A 19,219-nucleotide genomic window follows, 5' to 3' on the forward strand; every position below is an offset into this window, starting at 1 on the left:
CGCTTGGGAGCGATACTGTGTATAGCCCTGGAGAGATCAGTGTCCCAGATGTTAGTCAGGGCGTCAACAGAATCGCCGTCATTTCCAACCATATAGCCCTCTAGGGCTTCTTGGAACCTTTTGGGTTCCATCAGCCTTCGAGGGTGGACCATCCTAATAGGTCCGCCACCCCCGGGGGGGGATCTGGGTGGATGCCTTGATTTTTGCCTCTACCAGGAAATGGTCCGTCCATGACAGGGCGGAAATGTTGGTTATTTCCGCCCACAGAATCTCCATGTCCGTACAAAAGACCATATCCAGTGTATTACCCGCAGAATGCGTAGGCCCCGTGACCAGTTGAGACAGGCCCATGGCTGTCATGGTGTCCATGAACTCCCGAGCCGCACCTGATGGAATATGGCTGGTCGCGAAGGGGATGTTGAGGTCCCCCAGGACCAAAAGCCTGGGGGACTCCAACACCAGCTCCGAGACCAACTGTGTCAGCTCGGTAAGGGAGTCTGTTAGCGCACGGGGTAACTGCAATGCACATAATGTGTAACTGCAATGCACATTGTTTTATGTGCAACTTCATTTCTGCTGCTGTCAACAGAATACACTTGTTGTGTCATGGCAAATAATTCACCCCACATGCATAGCATGACTTACGCATATGTATGTCACTATCAGGATGCACACTATTGACTGCCCCAATGATTATGGGCCTGTACAGACAGGCCAAAATAATGCTGATTTGGGTCACTTTGGAGGTATGCTGATTAAATGATGCATGCATCTTAAGATGCCAAAAGCTGTGCCAAAGCTGTGGTCCAGTCCTTAGGACTGGAACGTGGCTTTGGCGTAGCTTCTGGCCTCTTAGGATGCATGCATCATTTAAACAGCATACCTCCAAAGTGACCTAAAGCAGCATTATTTTGGCCTGTCTGTACAGGCCCTATAATACATTTAGCACCTTTTCCCACTGACTATACTGTATGTAGCTGTTTGCTGCCAAATTTCAGCAGAACGATACGAATGTCAATTTAAAAAAACAACATGGTGAGCTTGAGGCCCCATGGGCCACAGGGTTCCCACCCATGTACAAACGTGTGTATTGCAATATTCAACAGCGTGTGTTCCTAAGTAACTCTGCACAATATTGTGCTGACTGTGGGAAACATACCACAGAACATGATAATCTCTTGGAACACAGAATAAAACCTGATTTTGAAGAAACATAACAAATTAATTGAACTAGTACATCCATATAGGCCCAAGATTTGTCTGGCCTCCGATGGAGTGATGTAGGCCTGAATTCCTTCTACTAATTCCTACTTAAAAGTTAAAACAGTACCTTCCAGTAATACTAGTTACAAACACGATCTGATCGCACCGAGACTTTTTGGTCTGGGATTTTGCCTCTTAAAAAGAGGCATACAATAATTTTTAAGTAATTGATTAATTTCAACATACTGTATGTAGAAAAAAAATGGAACCATAATTGAAGTAAGAAAGAAAAATAAGTGTTGCTTAAGCAGATAGGGATTTGTTTCTGCTGTTATTTTGTTTTCCTGTTCTTTGGTAATGCCTTTTATTATGTTCAGGAGGATAAAGCTCCATTTACTTTTTGTTTCTTTTTCCAGAGCCATTTAAAAAAAGAGCTCCGTAGAGGGAATTTGGCTGCTTGCATGCCTGGCTAAAGTGGGGAGTAAGAAACAAACTTCTGCATAAGCCTTACTGCGTCTGTATGCCTAGATGCCACTTAGACTAGGATGTTACTGTGGCTCTACAGATATTTATGGACTTCAACTCCAATCAGTACATGCCAGTATAGCCCATGTCTGCAAAAGACTCCATAGTACAATGTTGAATGTGCTTGCAAAGTTCTTTTGATTGGAAACTCAGGCGCGTTCCAGATGGGCCCTATGGGGCACCGTCGTTACGCACAAGGGGCGGCGCTTCCTGACGCGCCTTGCCCCTCACGCGTAACGACTATGTCAAAATGGCGGCGCCGCATACAGATGGGCACTGCCATTTTGACGTCGCGGACGCACAGTTGCGCACCGGAAGTGGTGCTGCGAGTGCGCGCCTTGCAGCATCGCTTCCAGCACCCAGGAGGCACTTCTTTCTGGCTGCACCCAGGAATCGCGCAGTTTGGCCGCTGAAGTTCCCGGACGCAGCAACTGGCGGCGGCAGCAGAACACCCGTTCTGGGCAGTCTGAAACGCGCCTCAGATTTGGTAGGGTTTTCAATACAGGATGTTCATCTAAGCATGCTCAGTACAACAAACTTAGAGCACCTGTTGCAGACCTTCACACTTAATACCTGAAGTTCTTGAAAAGGCATCCAGATATACAGGGATGCTGGAGGTGCGACTTACATACACTTGCATTCCCCTCTCCACTTTGGCAGACAAATGCCTACATCAGCCTGAAGTCAATTCAAACATCTGTGCACCATAATCACATTTTATATGGGGTCCACTTCAGATTGAGTACAAGACAGCACTTCATTCAAAAAGCATTAAGTGAGCAATTATGGTTATTTAATCAGATTACTGTCTTTGGCTTTTAAATAGCATAGCTATTACTTGTATTCTGCTGTTAGCAACCATTAACATGGTATACAACCTACCCCATTTTGCTCAGAACTACAGAATGTAGAGCTTGAAAGTTGCTGTTTTTAAACAAACCTGAAATGACTTCCAAGAGCAGCATCAGTTTAAGGCCATTCCTGAAATCCTCTTCAATGTTCTCAATCTGGGTGCCTGCTTTCCGGAGGTGGGAATTGCACCAAGCTGTAAACGTCTGCAATCACAATTGTTTGAAATGTTAGAAAAGACAATAAAATAGCTATTAAAATCCAACTGAGAAAATGGCACAAATTTCAATATAAGATTTGGACATGCATCATTTCAAGCATAGCTATATCTTAACTAGAGGCATAAGAAAACTAAAATTCTCAGAATATTTTTCCTCAGTATTTGACCAATGCAATACATATTTTTTACATGTTTACAAAGCAGCAAAGCCTAGATTGTGCAGAAAGAAAGGATTATTTATCCAACTTTGGCATATAGAGAATACATATTAAGCACTATGATAGAAAGGAAGGGAAAGGAAGAGATGCTGCAGGCATGATATTGATGTCACCTCCCCGAAGATGATTATAATGTTCCAGAAATGTGGGGGCATGACACATCATGGATCGGCCATATATGCATTTCTCCAGATCATGAGTCCAAGCCACAGCAACTTTGAGGAACAGGGATACTGAAGAAATAGGCAGGAGGGAAACAGTCAAGGAAAAATGAGAGGTCCAAGATAAGATGTAGATTTACTGAACCAGAGAAGGGGCATTATGAAAAATATAAACATGCCCTACTTCAGCTGCAATCAAAACTGGGAGATATTTAGTTTTCTCAAGGATTTCAGAGAGGCTCAGCTCTAAATGGTCTCCTCAATATGTATTTCATGAACCATTTTTATACGTTACATCCTCTTGTATACAGTACACATCTTCATGTTATCAGTATAATGTTGTGCAGTAACGTGTGTTGTAAAATAAATGTGTTATCAGTTCCCTCTCTTATGGGTTACACATGCAAACAACATTTAGAGTACATACTACATCTGTGGTATGTGAAACAACCCAAAAGGGACCAATCAGATGTCCACTAATGTGGCGATAAGCTAACAATGAGCAAGATTTTCTTGCAGTGAGAGATTTGTGTGCCTATACAGAAAGTGGATATCTTAAGAAGAAGAAGAAAACAAAACTATGATTTAAGTCTGAAAAGAGCAGGCTATTACATGGTCATTTTAATCTCCATATGAACAATGAGTGCCATGACAATCAGTCCCCCTTATTAAAAGTAGGAGAATATCTGAGCTAAGAAGCAGAGAGATAAGAACAGCTATTAATTAATCTATCTCTGATCAGTGAAGCTATCCCTATACATGACACAAGTGATTAATGGTGACATATATCTAAAGAGACATGTCATCAGTAAATGCTATTAGTGGCTATCAGAAAACACTAGAACTTTATGTTACGTCAATCATATGTCAGCCCCAACAAATCTTTTAAATCTGCAGGGTACTTTTGAGGGTTTCGGGAGGTTCATACATTTCAGTTTTGGGGAGAGGAATAGGGACAGACAATTTCCATTAAAATGTAATTTGAAATAGTAATTATGTAACCAAGGAAGGAACACGTTTTGCCAAAACAGCAATAAAATTTAATACAGAATAATTATCACGACCAAGTGATGTGATTCTACTCTAACTGCCATGGCTATATCCTGTGGAATCCTGGGATTGGCAATAGAGGGTAAAGCTTTTAGCTTCTCAGCAAGAGCACTTCAGCGCCTCACCAAGCTACAGATCCCATGATTCCACAGGATGTAATTGTGGCAATTGAAGCAGAATCAAAGTTCTGTAACTGTGTACGTAGTGTGAAAGACCAAAAAGCAACAAGGATTGGTAACACCCAATGGAAATGATGAACAGAAGAAACTAGGCCTGCTGCCACATTGCAAAATGAATTAAGCTTGACCCCATTTTAACCATAATGGCTCCATGCTACACAGTCCTGGCATTTGTAGTTTGTTGTGGTGCCAGAGCCCTCTGACAGAGAAGGCTAAATATCTCAGAACACTACAAAGCCCAGAATTCCATAGCATTGAGCCACAGCAGTTAAGGGGTGTCAAACTTATTACTTGTGCAATGTAGCTGCAACCAAAAGTCTCTAGGTGTTAAAAAAGACAATTTTATTCTTCCAATTAGCCCAATGCATGTTGGCCTAGTTCTATAATGGCTTTCTTCAAGTGCTGATAACACATAAAAAAAAGAGAAGGGGACAATACATAAATAGCAAAAACATTCAAGAGACAAGGTACAATTTACTATATCAGTTCTATACACATATATCTTAGTAGAATGCATGTAAAATGTCTAAATTTTTAAAAACCTATTAACACAGATAAATGTATACAAAAACAAAATGTAACTGTATGAAAAAGTCCCAGGAAGGCAGAGTGAGTTTCACAGCAAGGTAAGGAAATATCAGCTCCCTGTTACTGTAAGTCATAGCAGGTTTAGCAAGCATAGACGAAGGTGAGGAACACTGAGAGTTGCAATCCAACAACATCTGTAGAGCCAGATGTTACATACCCCCTGCTTTAGGCAGATCTGCATGGACTGTCTAGATTCAAAGGATCATGCTTCAGATGTGAAAGGGGTAGTTCAAGACCACTACCTTTGCCAGTGACTGACCTTCTTCTATGATTATTCAAGATTTTAGAAGAATTATCTGCATTTTGTACTCTTGGAATTAAGAGTAAAATTGGCCATGGAACACTAGTCTAAAAGTGTTAATGAAAACATGACCAACAGCATCATTCAGTTACCCATGGTCATCACAGAAAACTATGATGCAGAACTAATAAATCAATTAACATTTGTCTTCTTAACTAGAATACCATTTTGTAGGTGTTAGAACATATCACTTACCTGTAGCTACTTTATCTGTTGTTTAAAAACATTATGAACTCATCAAATATGAATTGGTGATTTTTTTTCCAAATCAGATCTGCTGAATTATCAAAAAAACCTATAATTAACTACAATAGTAAATTATTTGTCTATCTTTTGAAAGGTATTCAGAGAGATCTGCGTTTTTACCTAACTGTTTGTGATTTTTAAAAGTTAATGAAACACACTGGTGTATTAACAATAATGGCTATTGGAGCCAGTATCTTTCATCGATCTTTCAGATCCCCAAAATGGAAGAGGTGGGATATAAATAAATATTTTATTATTATTAAGTTACTTACCTATTTTATTTGCATTATTGTTCACACTTCTAGCATATTTATTTTTTGCCCTTATCAACTTTGTGGATCCTGAGTCAAGTACCATAGCTATAGCAATTGCAGAGTTACATCATTTATCTTGTCTTGGAGCTTTCCAAGCCTTGCTTATTCAATGACCCAAAACCTGCACACTTGTCTCATGCTTGACCTACGGCTCAAATACTATTCATTCTTCAGACTATTGGGAAAAGGTTGAATGGAAAACTAAAACGTACAGAAATGAAATTGCCTGTGCAATGTAGCTGAGAGAAGTTCTCCTCAGTCCCATACTTGCCCCTCTTCTATACATAACTTTACCTATGCCGATAGTATGCATTTTTCCAATTCCCATAAACTGATTTGGAACTCTTGTCTCTCACACAGGAATTCTCTTGCATCTGTGTATGCGAACAAGGAGTTTTTTGGAGAAGTATGTGCCCAGCTGAACCATCCGTATCATAAGCAAGAGGACTGAGGAGAGGAGGGACAAGAGAAAGACAAAGGAAAAGCCAGTGGGTAGATGCCCAGCCTTCATTTCTTCATTGAAAAACTATGATCTAAAAGAGGTGCCCTCGCCTGTGCTCCACTAGCCTGGTAATATGAAGTGGGAGGCACATGGAAAAGCACTTTCAGAGCTGTGGTACCCTATCATGTAATGCCCTCCTCTTGGAGGTCCAACTGGCGCCAATGTTGATTCCTTTCCAGGACCAAGTTAAAAAATGGCTTTTTATTAAAGCCTTTGGAGAGTAATTAATTTCAAGCATGGTTTTAAATTGTAGTGTTTAAAGTGGCTTTAACTGCTGCATTTAAAGTACAGTAATTGTAATGGTTGCTATGCTTAATATGCTTTTATTTTATTAAACTGTTAAAATTTAAACAATGTTTTAAATTGTTTCTATTCACACCACTCTGAGATTCTATGATAAAGGTTAGGATAAAATTGTGTGTGTTTTTACTATGAATTAAAGTATGTTTATACAGTTTCAGTTTACATTGTAAGCCACATTGGGTCCCATATTGTGGGAAAGATGGGATATAAATCAAACAAATAAATAAGTAAATGTGACAGTGACTTCCACTTGCATTTTTTGAAATGTGAAACACTGATGTGTCAATATTACTATGGATTGAAAAATACTTTATCTCAGATTTTCTAGTTTTTTTCTAAGCCCCACCTATACTCTTTGTGTTCATATTAAACTGTGAGGCACGTTTTAGTCCCAATCAGAAATTCATGCACATTTCCTGTAAATAATTCTCTGAATCTGTATATTGTTAATGATCCAATGTGGCATTGTGGTTTGAGCATTGGCCTATGACTCTGGAAATCAAGGTTTGGTGTATCAATTGCAGTTTCTCCTGGTAAATGTAGGTGTACATGGAAACCAACTGGCTGACCTTGGGCAAGTCACACTATCTCAGCCTCAGAGGAAGGGCATGTGCCCAATAAATCTGACCCTCCCAAAAAACCATGATAGGTTTGCCTTATAGTTGCCATAAGCAGGAAAAAAGCATGAAGGTGCACAACAATAAATGTATTTTAATACATTTCCTCTAAAGTATACAATTTTGTGTGCATTTTTACTATGAATTAAAGTATGTTTATACATAATTTTTAGCTTCATTCATTTTAGCCATACCCATTTTTAAAATGTATGCATAATTTTGGGTAATTTTCATTTTTCTGAAATCTACCTCAATTATATTAATTTCTGAGGCAATATGCACTTTTTCCTAACAGTGACTCCTGAGAGTGCAAAATCAACACTCGGCTCCAGCAAAAAAAATTATTTTCCACCACTACACACTAGCCCAACACAACAAACCATCTTTTAGCAGTTTGTTGCTAATGATATACACAAACTGTGGAGACGTATCAGAGACGATAGTTTTCACTCATGCCTTCCTGATGAAGTTGGCTTCTGAACATAATAAACGCATTTCTGAGGAGGCCCTACAAAGCAGAATTGGCAGAACAGTAGGAATTCCAAGGCCTTCCATGTTATGCAGTACAGTCTTTCCCTGTGTGTCTTCATTCCATTTCCATGTGTTGAGAGCATAAGCTGCTGCCTCTGACTAATCTATTCTATTAATACTCATTGAGCAACTATTCAAAATATGTTCAGGTCTTGGAGATCAAGCCACAGCCAACAAACAGCACCCTGCTCTGCCCCTCTTTAATCCTTTGGGATTGGAAAAGGTATTGCATTAATTAAACTGGACAATTTCTTTTCACTTGGAAGCAAAAGAGCATATCAGATGACAATGAAATGTTAGGTGGCCCTCAAAAGTGCACAAAGAGATGTCAGCAGTGCTATAAACGAATACTTGAAAAATAGAACTTTTCAATTTAACAGTTTGTTGCACAAAACATCCTCCCTATGAACACAGAAATACATCTGAACATGATTAAAACTACTAACAAAGAGGGTTCCATGGCCTTTTGAGAACAGCACCACAACAAATGTGTAGTTATCATCCATATCATCTAGAAGGCCCAGATGTCTTTCCTGAAAGTACAACACCTGCTGCGAAGTGTTTCATTCAGAAAAGCATCTTGATCATTTGCTGCTGCTGAGAAAATGTGGTTTCCACTCACACCCAGTGGCAGCATCAGTGGTGACAGTGGATGTTGTGCAAACAGAGTGCATCTTCAGTAGTATCACAATCACCCATCACATAGTGCCATTTTATTAATGATCACCATAAACTCTAATATCCACACTATTATATGAACTTTTAAAGGGTTTTTTAAACTTTACTTTCTCTCCCCCGCTCCATAGAAGTGAAGATTCCCCCCTCACCCCCATTTTGGCCCCTTGTGATCCAACAGCTGCAGTGCAACTCCTTGTCTCTAACTATGTATTGTGGTCTGCCAGGTTCTTGTCAAATCACATATTTGACTACCTGGGCAGCAAAAGGAGAGGTTTATCCATCCCTTAGCAAACCAAAATATATGGATTAGTCACAGGTTGTGCAAGCCTCTTATACTACAAACACACTGTAGTACAAACAGATAGTCCTACTGCATACTGACTACCAGAGGATCAGTTGTAGAGGAAAAGTGATGTGATACTTTGAAAAAATCTTTTCCAAGGAAGATGAAACAAATCTAATACTGAATTGACAAGGACAATTGTTAGTCCTTCCTAGAGTACAGCCATTGAATCAATTGGATTTGCCCATGTGTTGACTCATCATTCAACAATTAATTAAGTGGGTCTACTCTAGTTGGCACAAATCAAGATGACTCCAGCTATAATCTCCTGAATACTGTCAATAATTTCCAGCTTTTTCTCATACTACAAAACCACATGTGACCAATTTTAAGAATTAAGAATCATCATCATTATCAACAAAGATTTTAAAAACATTTTCTTCTTAGTTCCACATGGGGATTGTTTATACAGATGAATAGATGCTGTTATTCACGTAAAGCCAGTTCTGCCTTGAGTACAGTTTGTTCAGCTTCTTGAACTGTAGTGAGAAAAAGGATTGACCATGCCATAGGTGTTTTCAGTGGATAATGTTAGGTAGGTGAGGAGAGCAATTTCCTTTTCTTTTACAGTTTTCAGCTTTTCTGTGACCATTGCAGTATCTACCGTATTTCTTTCTGAACACAATTTAGACAGCAAAGTGCAGTCCTTCAAATGTGGAAGGATTTCTCCATCAACTCCAGCCAGCTGCAATTTCCTATCAACTTAACCAGAACAGCCAACATTAAGGAATGGTGGGTGTTTCAGTCTGCAAAACTGCCCTTTGCCCACAACTGCACTAGAGTCTAATTAGCCTCTACCATGCACTCTTGAGAGGAGCTACATTGCTACCAACTCTATCCACCACTGGCAAAAAAAAAAAAAAGTCAAAAGCGTCCAGTTAAGACTAGTTGCAAAATTACTGGGGAGATCCATTAGTGGGGCATTAACTCCATGATGGTGCTATGGCATGATGAATGAAAGCAACCAAGAAATAGCCTCCTGCTCTTCCACTCTAGGGCTTACTCTGTGGAGAGGTGCCGGTTAAGAAAATTCAGGGCCCAAACAGAGAGGCCAAAATAAAGATGTTTTGGGTCACTTTGGAGGTATGCTGTCTAAGAGGCCAGAAGTAACACCAAAGCCAGGCTCCAGTCCTAAGGTCTGGAGCAAAGCTTTGACGCAGCATCTGGCCTCTTAAGATGCATGTGTCATTTAAACAGCATTCCTCGAAAGTGACCTGAAGCAGCTTTATTTTGGCCTATCATTTCAAGCCCTAGTTTGCCAAAGTTCATGTGCATTATGTTCCCTATCATTAGGTGAAGTGAAGCAACTGCTTATGGCAGCAGATGATGAGGGGAAGGAAGAGCCATCCCTCAGCTATTTTTTCCAGTACACTAGCCATTTTCTTCTCTTGGAGTTCAGAACTGTAGATGTCACAAAGCCTGCCCTATCCCCCTATGCTGGCATTTCAGCAAGGAATCCAGCTTCACAAACCCTCTGATTCCCTATAGGAGAAAGTAATTTGCAAATTACATTAATTTGCATTCTAATTATGCAAATTCAACATATTAATTCCTTCAATTTTTTCCCCACCATGTTTAGCTTTCATAAAAAAAAATTAAGTTACAACTGATCTGAGAGAAGCAATACAAAGTAATGTTTGAAGTTGTGTACTTGGAATAGGTAGACCCAAGTTAAAATTCTCTTCCTGGCCACATAATTTACCATGTGCCACTGGGCCACCACCACTCAGCAAAACTATCTTACAGGTCCCTCTCTTGCCTCTTGCACTATGGTCTTTCACACCACTCCCTCTCCCTTCCTTGTATTCCCTCACTCACTTCACTTCACACTTGTAATGCATCCTTCCCCTTCTTCTTGCACCACTCACTCTACCTTCCAGTGGCATCACTACGGCTGGCATCACCCCAGTATGGTAACTCATGCTGTTACCTCCAAGCAGGCAGCCACTCCCCTAATCTGGTGACTGGGAGCTGCTATCAGAGGGAGGGATACTGTTTTGGTTGCCTCCCTCTGCCCATAAGAGCAAAGCAGTCCCCCCAGGGATCACTTCTAGCCTACAGAAGTGGAGAGAAAGGGTCACAGAAATGGAAGAGGATGCCAACACCACCACCACTGCAACAGCTCCACCCAGCCTAATGTCCCAGACCCTCACCCCATAAGCAGTGTCATGTGAGGAGAGAGTGGGGCGGTGCTAGGAGGAGAAGTGGCAGCAGGTGGGGACACTCACCACTACCTCTCCTCTTTCTGACACCTCACCACCTTCCCCATCCCAGCCAAGCTGCCTGGCACAGACTCCAGCCACCCTCTCTGCCAGCCAGGGTGCCTCTACTCTATGCTCACTGTGGCCTGTGGTGGTGGTACTGCCTCCAGCTGCCATCAGCATCTCTATTTCTGGCAATGCCAGCTACCCTGCCATACCTGGAAAGGTCTGGCAGTCAGCAGCAGCAGCAACCCACCCCCACCAGAAGCCACAGCCGACAGAGAGCAGAGAACCCAGGCTGGTAGAGGGAGCAACCAAGGGAGGGGTCTTTAGATGGACAATGAGTACTGGCCCACCAGGTGTTCACCACCCTCTGAGGTGTCATCCAGTGCATTCCGCACCCCCCTATTGACATCCCTGCTACCTTCTCTGCAGCTTTTGCTCTCCCTTTGCTTCCTTACCCTTTCGCACTGCACTCTCCTTTCCCTCCTACCCATTCTCTTGTTTCACCTCTTGCCCTCATGATGTGTCCAGCTTTCACTTCTTCTACTCTTGTACATATTTTATGGTTATATTATTTAAAATTGCTTTAACTGATTTTAAATTCTCTGTTTTTCAATTGAAAATTACAGTCTTTAATATACAAACATTTGTAATTATTTGGGGGTTTTTAAAGCTGATTTTATAGTAAGCTGCCTTGAGATCTTTAGATAAAAAGGTGGGATATAAATATTTAAATAAATAAATAAATAATAACACTCTGCCACTCACATGACTCACTTTCCCTTACCTCCTACTCCTTCCCTTATTTCACCTCATGCCTTCTCACACTGCATTCTTCTCTTGTTTCTTGCACTCCACCTTTCACATCACTCACTCTCCCTTTCTTTGTACTCAGTCCCTCACTTCACCTCACAGTCATGAAATGTGTCCTTTTCCTGCTTTTGTGGGAAATACAGAAGTCGTAGGAAGACTGGGATTTTTGAACTCAACCCACATTAATTCCAATAAGAAGGCACTGCCTTCTTTAATTTGGACTAAAGTATAGCTACTCATTAGGGGGAAGATATTCTGAAATAAAATCTATCAAATAATGAAGAAATAAAGGAACACCACATATTAACAATATATTGTTTTACCATTTAACAGCTAACTCAATGGGTGTACAGAAATGCACACACACAAAAAAAAAGACCACACAGTCTAATCTGAAATTGGGATGGGACAAGAATTCTGGCAATGAAAATTAAGCAGGTGGATTTCCAGATCCCTGTCCAGCATTTCTTAAAACCAGCTCTAGGACAGCTCCAATCAAACTGGGGAAGAGGAAGCTATGAGATGCAAGTAGGGTAATTAACCTGTCACTTCACTGCTTTTCTGATCAGCATTCCCTTCCAACTTTCTAATATAGCTTCTACGGGTGGTAGATACCCCTGAGTGTATTACTCCACCACCATAAGCTTCAGTGAAGATGGATTATTAAGAAGATGTAATCACCACAGTTTTTTAAAGGGAGTTATTACATTTAATGTCAGAAGTCAAAACATAGGCTGGCATCCTGTTCAGTAATTACAAGAGTGTAAGATGGACATACAATCGCAGAATCTTTGGGAGTCACATTTAGAGTTGTTAACAACCAAACATAATCCCAAAAATCTTTTCAGTCAGGCAGTACCCCAACCAAAGCAGCTGCAGCAAGACCCCCCAAGAGATCTCCCCAGCTTCCTTCTTTAAAACACATCCCGAGTGAGCACTGCCGACAAGAGCACTGCCGACATCTTCCTAGTACCCCTACCCTTCCACAGCACCAGTTGCCTGGATGAAAAGGTATCCTTTAAGACAAGGCTCATCTGTAATTGTAGTTACATCTAGCAAAACAAGATCATGGCCATTGTTTTTAAATAAGTAGCTATAAATCCGGGCACAAGAGGAATTGTCAGTTACCCTTATAATTTGTTGTTGTTATTGTTGTGTGCCTTTACATTGTTTCCGACTTATGGCAAACCTAAGGTAAACCTATCACAGGTTTGTTTGTTTGTTTTTTTTGGCATGTTTCTGTAGAGGGGGTTTATCTTTGCCTTCATCTGAGGCTGAGAGAGTGTGACTTGCCCAAAGTCACCCCAGTGAGTTTCATGGCAGGGCCAGGATTAAAATCCTGGTCTCCGGAGTCAGAATCCAACACTCAAACCACTACACCACATCGGCTCTCTACCCTTACAATCAAGCTTTTTAAATCATGCTTTGCTTTCTTGTCATTAGTTCTTTTTAGCTAGCATTAAAAAGAATCATAGAAAAAACTGAGAATTGCTGTCCTATGGTACAAAACATGGCAACATAGGGAGCCCATCTCCCCTGTAACTATAAATACATATCACTATAATAGTTGTGGTTACATAACAGAAGTGTTTCAAGTATGATGTAACTTGCTTATGCCTCAGTTATTGCAAACATGAATTAATTACAGAAAACATATTATTTGTAACTAGCATTTAGAACAGAACAAGCAACGTTCTGAACTGCAACTTTCTGGCCCAGGCCTTTATAGAGAACAGAAAGGGTATTTAAACTTCAACATATAGGTTAAGAAGGGGCAGAGAGATTTAGCTTTTTTATGCAATGTGCTTTTTCAGAATTATCAGTGTTGTTAGGATGTACAATCCTGGTTCCCTGAGCTACTAGGTGGTTCCCATTTGCACCCTTGAGGGATAGAAGGGGGGCAGGCTGTTGCCAGTGTCCCCAGCTGCAATAACTATCTCTGGAGCTTGTCGAACCACACTGGTTTCCAGGAATGTCACGCAGTCATAAACACATAGACTGGGTGTTTTTAAGCTGTTCATAGCAATGGGAGATGTGGCAATTTGTCAAAAATGTACTTATTTCAATTTTTAAAAAATCACCATGTAGTGTATAACATTATTTTTACTCCCACCTCACTATCCAAGGTGAATATTATCTCTCTGTGTGTACCGGTGCTAAATCCATCACATAGATTCCTTTTGATAAAATTACTCCATGACACATTTATGGAAATCTAAGAATTCTGCACCAGAGAGTTTGAACTATTGCAGACGAGGAGGCCGTATTAGCTGCAGTTATAATTAGGCGTCACTGTCCATTGTAATCCTCAGGACGTCATCAACCGTTACCAGCAACTGTTGACAGATCTCATACCATGCATATCCTGAAATGGCAAGTCTGAAGAGGGCAGCCCACAATAGAAACAATGGCATTTATTTTCGTCCTGTTCCAAGATTGTCTCATAGAACATGCATGCTAGCCAACTGCCTGGCTTGGCCAGAGATCACTGTTCTATATTATATTACTAGTTTGAACAAAGCTTGGCAACTATGTAGTTAGAATCTTCTCATCGTATACATGGACATCAGGAATGTACTTTGTGAAACTTATTTTAGCACTATGGAGAAGAGACTGACACCTTCAGATCTTTCCAAATCCATCAGACCTGCTGAGAGACTATGTTGCTGCCTGGAACAAAATGCCAGACTTATTTCCAATCCAGAGAAGAAGAATGCTCTTCTATCACATGTTATTTATAGACATGTCTGTCAATTTAACATTTGTTTCAAAATGTTCAGGACAAAGTAAAATAATAAATGTTGACACCCATTCACCACTACTGCTCTACAACCTTCATTCACATCTATAGGGCATTCTGAGATTTTCTAAACAAATGCCATTGAAATTAATGGCCTGCCCTACAGCACTGATTCAGAGACTATTTCTTTTACAGCATCTTGCAACGTTAACTATTTTGCAATGTACTGGCTAATTAGAGAAATATAACATCACTTGTTCATGAGATTTGGGGACTATAAAAATAAGCTACATTTTCTTTTCTGCCATACACAAATTTTAGGAATGCTTTCATGATATGAAAACTTTTTTGCAGCATATAAGCTCTTGGTTTTAAAAACAAGAAATCCCTTGTTAATTCTCATAAATTCAGAATAAGGGCCAATTATAGCACTAAGAGTCAAGGTGCATAATGTCCCACTTCAAAGATGTGCAATTCAACTTCTGCACTTTTGTACTGTTTGCACTTATTTAAACGGGACTTGTGAGACACCAAATGTACTACAGCATGGTGAATGGCAGTGTCATAAAAGGAATGAAAATGAGAAAAGTGAGAATGTTTGCTACAGCTGGTTAATAAGATCTTGTATAGAATATTGAAAATAAAAGCAAGAATTTCCATTTTTCATGGAAGACAAATATTTTTACAGGGCACAAGATTCCTTATATTAGGAAGAAAGAAGATCCAGAAGATGTTATTACTGTATCAGCTATCTGCCACCTAAGCAACTGAATCATATCTAAATTGGGATTATAAATGTTGGTGATGTGATAACTACAAAGCTGATTTCATCCACCCTAGGTGGGAATGTCATTGTATTAAATGTTTGTGTACCTTCTCATTGTTACACTTCTAACTGCGAGCTTCTGATCATTCTGCATAGTTGTGTAGATGTACAGATAGACTCTAGACTCAAAATAATGGTTCAAAATCTATTGAAAGGTTCTGGGATGCTGGCAGCAAGAACATGGTAGAACTTTGAAGAAATGGTTGCAAAAAGTTAGAAATGCGACATAGTTGAGAGATCAGGTTAATTTAACAGATTTTTTTCTGATGCATGGTACTCTTTTACTGATTTTATGAGGGCTAGATATAACTATTATATGACTAGATATTAAACTTTTTCCATGTTCTAATCAGCTTAATGGGTTTTTTTCCTTTTTTGTTCAGTCACTTTAATGGCTAATGCGCACACTCATTTTATATTAATTTCACTTTTTTACATTGTTCATTTTCAATTCAAAGCTTTTTTTTTTTTTAAGGCAATGTTAATAATGTCTGCAGTGTCAGGATAAGTCTAAGGATGCATTGGTTCACCTCCCAACTCATCTATGAAGGTCACTCTGTGAACTTTAACTGATCACTTTTTCAACCAAACCTACCACACAAGGTTCTTTTCAGGATAAATAGGAATGATCTTGAATCGTGCAAGCTGCCTTGAGCTCTCTGTACAAAATATAGGAAAGAACTGACATGAAAAAGAAACTACCATCTGTTGGAGGGTGCTTTGATTGTTAGTTCCTGCATGGCAGGAGATTGGACTGGATGGCCCTTGTGGTCTCTTCCAACTCTGTGATTCTATACCTCCTCCCACAACGTATTAAATTAAATGGTATTTTTAAATGTATAATCACAACTACAATTGTGATGCACATATGCAGGAAGAAAGTTTTTACCTTTGTATTTTGTGTCATGGTTCCAACAAAATCTAATCCACCACCCCCACCTATTTGTGATGGATCAAATTGGTTGCTCTTTTTCGGTGAGAAAAACTATTATTGATGCTGCAGCTATTACCAATGAAAGCTCTCTCCAACAGCAAGGAATGGGAAGAGTCTTTTTAAAAAACAAGCCTTCCTAGCATACCATCATTTCAGTCTTAATCAAACCCTTCCATATGGCTTCCAATTAAAAAAACCACACAAAGACACACACACACGAAATACAATCACATTTTGGTTTGGTATTTTAAATTCACATTTTGAATATAATAAGTAATTTGACCCCTAAGTTCTGTTTCAATTAGATGTGTTTATTGAATAAATTTTTAACATGGATATGCACTTTTACAAAGCGTGCAGCCATTTATAGTCCTGTAGGGTCAAAGAAAGCCAAGGGTGTAGCTACAGGAGGGAGAGAAGGCCCCACAAAAGAATTCTGCCCCAGCCTCCACGCCATTTTTCCTTCAATCCCCAAAGTTCTACCATTGCAGAGAGGGCCATTGTAAATTGTTCACACCTATAACTGTTATGTTTGCTGTTTTTACATTCCCTTGGCCACTTTGCCCTTCCTTTTCTTTGGATGTCTAAATTGTATTTCTAAATGCTCAATTGAAGTTTTGAGTTACAGCAATGCTAAAAATTTAGCAACTGAAGGAAAATTAAATGGGGGGGGTCGAAATTCTTCAAGGACGCAAATAATTCCACCCCTCACCCACACACTCCTGGTACCTACATCCCTGAACAAAATCCTGAATGTCTTGTGGCTGTTATATTATTGGTACATCTGAAAAAACTTGCATTATTATCTATGGCTGCATCCACACTACAGAAACAACCCATAGCTCAGGGCTATGGAATTCTGGGGATTGTAGTTTGTTATAGCATCAGAGTTCTCTGACAATAAAGATTAAATGTTTCACAAAACTACAGTCCCCAGGGTTGTATAGCATTAAGCCATGGCAGTTAAAGTGATGTCAAACTGGATTATTTCTGAAGTGGATGCAGCCATAGTGGCTTTTACTGCATGCTGAGAATAAGATAAATTTCCATAATGCTCATAGAATAAGTACATCTAATACAGAGGTTTTATACATTATTTAAACAAGAGAAGGTGAGGCTTCACCTGCTATGTACCTCTCTCTCAGTTTCAGTTCACATATATATGCAAATGTGGTAAATAATGTGGATTGATGGGATGAGTCTGAGCGTGTTGGTAAAGTCCCCAGATTTGTGCGATTGTTCATGGAATCTTGGAAAAGTTTATATGGATACTCTCAAAAGGAATAATCTAACATGAACACTGAACAATTGGGACTTTGGTATCTGGTGAAGACAAGCAAATACTTGGTCACACATCCAGCCTCCTTTTATCAATCCACATTTCAGCACAAATTTCCAAGATCATCTGAATTTAGGTCCTTATTCTGCCAGGCCAAGGTTATGACAAAAGCAATACATTTGAAAACCATTTTAACCCATTTGAAAAGAAATGCTGACAATCCATATGCTGTATATAGAGAAGTTTTTTAATGCACTGAGTTTCCCATCAAGTGTACCACCAATATTTATCCTCATAGTTAAGATTAGGTGGCAGATAGTACTGATACAACATGTTCTGAATTCTCTTTTATGTTAATTTAAGGTTATGCTGTAGCCTGTATAAATACATTTACAAATTTAGGAATCCCTATAAAACGTGCCCAGATGTTTAAATCCATATTCGTTGTAACTTTATTCCAAAATTTCAAATGATAATATAATAATCTTTGACCATAAGTATAATTTATTCTGTCTCTCTTTCAATTTCTCACACATGCACATATACAAAAAACAATTTTATACCGAGATAAGCAACTGAAAATGACTATTGGATAAATTAGCAAGGCTACATTGGCACATATATACAATATCTTTTTTTAAAAAAATCTGTATGATTTCCTGACCTTCCTTTGCTGTTTCTCCCATGCAGGATCCAGAAGCAAGTCCCTGTCCCATTCTTCCTCTTGGTTCATATATTCATCCTCTTCATATTCATAGTTGTAGTGTATGCTAGTGTCTATCTGGGTGGTCATGTTGCTTAACAATCAGACTCTGTTTCACACCTGCAGAAATGTCTTTGTTGTTATGAAGGAACTTCTTTTTAAAAAATAATAATGATAATAATCTTGCCAAGTCAGAAGGAGAAAATTCTGTCCAGTTTTCTTTGGGCCTGAAATATGTATATAATATATGCTGTCTTGCTGATATTGCAGGATGCAGTTGCAGGTAAGAGCTTGCCTTCGATTCCTAATCTTTCTGCCTCTAGACTGCTGCTGTGATTCTCTGAAAGGAACTGTGGCTCAGCCAAAGGCTGCTGCTGCTTTTCACTACTTATCCTCTCACCTAACCATGTGACTCTATACTGCCACCCCTTTTTTCAAGTCCTCTCTTTGCTATTTGCCATTCAGATCTGGATAGGCAGAATTATCTTCACCTCGTTACCTTCAGAAACTGATGAAATAAAATTTTGTGCCCACTCTTAACACAAGAAACACACCGCCAGCAGAGCTTGGAAACAGGAGGGACCTGTAATAGCTAAGGTATTCTAGTAGTCCAGAAAAGTAACTTTTCCATACTGAGTGCCAGATGCTGGTGAGACAGCTACAGTAAGAATTACCTCAAAGGTAATCAGAAGATAATTCAGCAATTCCGTCTGAAGCATGTTTTCCAGGATCCATCACTTCACCTCCTTTAGCCAAATAATTACCAATTATTTTTTTCTTTTTTCTTATTTTTTAATTGTAATGTAATGTGATCCAGTAAAATACAGAATTTAGAATACACAATACTACAATGTTACTCAATATATACCCAATACATTGACTTTGATGCGAT

At 39.5% G+C, this 19,219-nt stretch overlaps 1 protein-coding gene across 1 annotated transcript in view; it reads right to left on the minus strand.

Annotated features, from left to right (window-relative positions):
- Positions 1 to 18,869, minus strand: part of ACTN2 (actinin alpha 2) — an 82,173-nt gene extending 63,304 nt beyond the window's left edge. Inside the window, exons 1-2 of the mRNA XM_042441899.1 lie at positions 18,289 to 18,869; positions 2,669 to 2,783 (exon numbers count right to left, since the gene is read on the minus strand). Coding sequence (XP_042297833.1) covers positions 2,669 to 2,783; positions 18,289 to 18,417 — 244 coding nt within the window. The 5' untranslated portion in view covers positions 18,418 to 18,869. The remainder of the gene's footprint in view (positions 1 to 2,668; positions 2,784 to 18,288) is intronic.
- Between the last annotated feature and the right edge of the window lie 350 nt (positions 18,870 to 19,219).

This window comes from Sceloporus undulatus, chromosome 1 (genome assembly GCF_019175285.1).
Source record: "Sceloporus undulatus isolate JIND9_A2432 ecotype Alabama chromosome 1, SceUnd_v1.1, whole genome shotgun sequence".
Lineage (NCBI taxonomy): Eukaryota > Metazoa > Chordata > Lepidosauria > Squamata > Phrynosomatidae > Sceloporus > Sceloporus undulatus.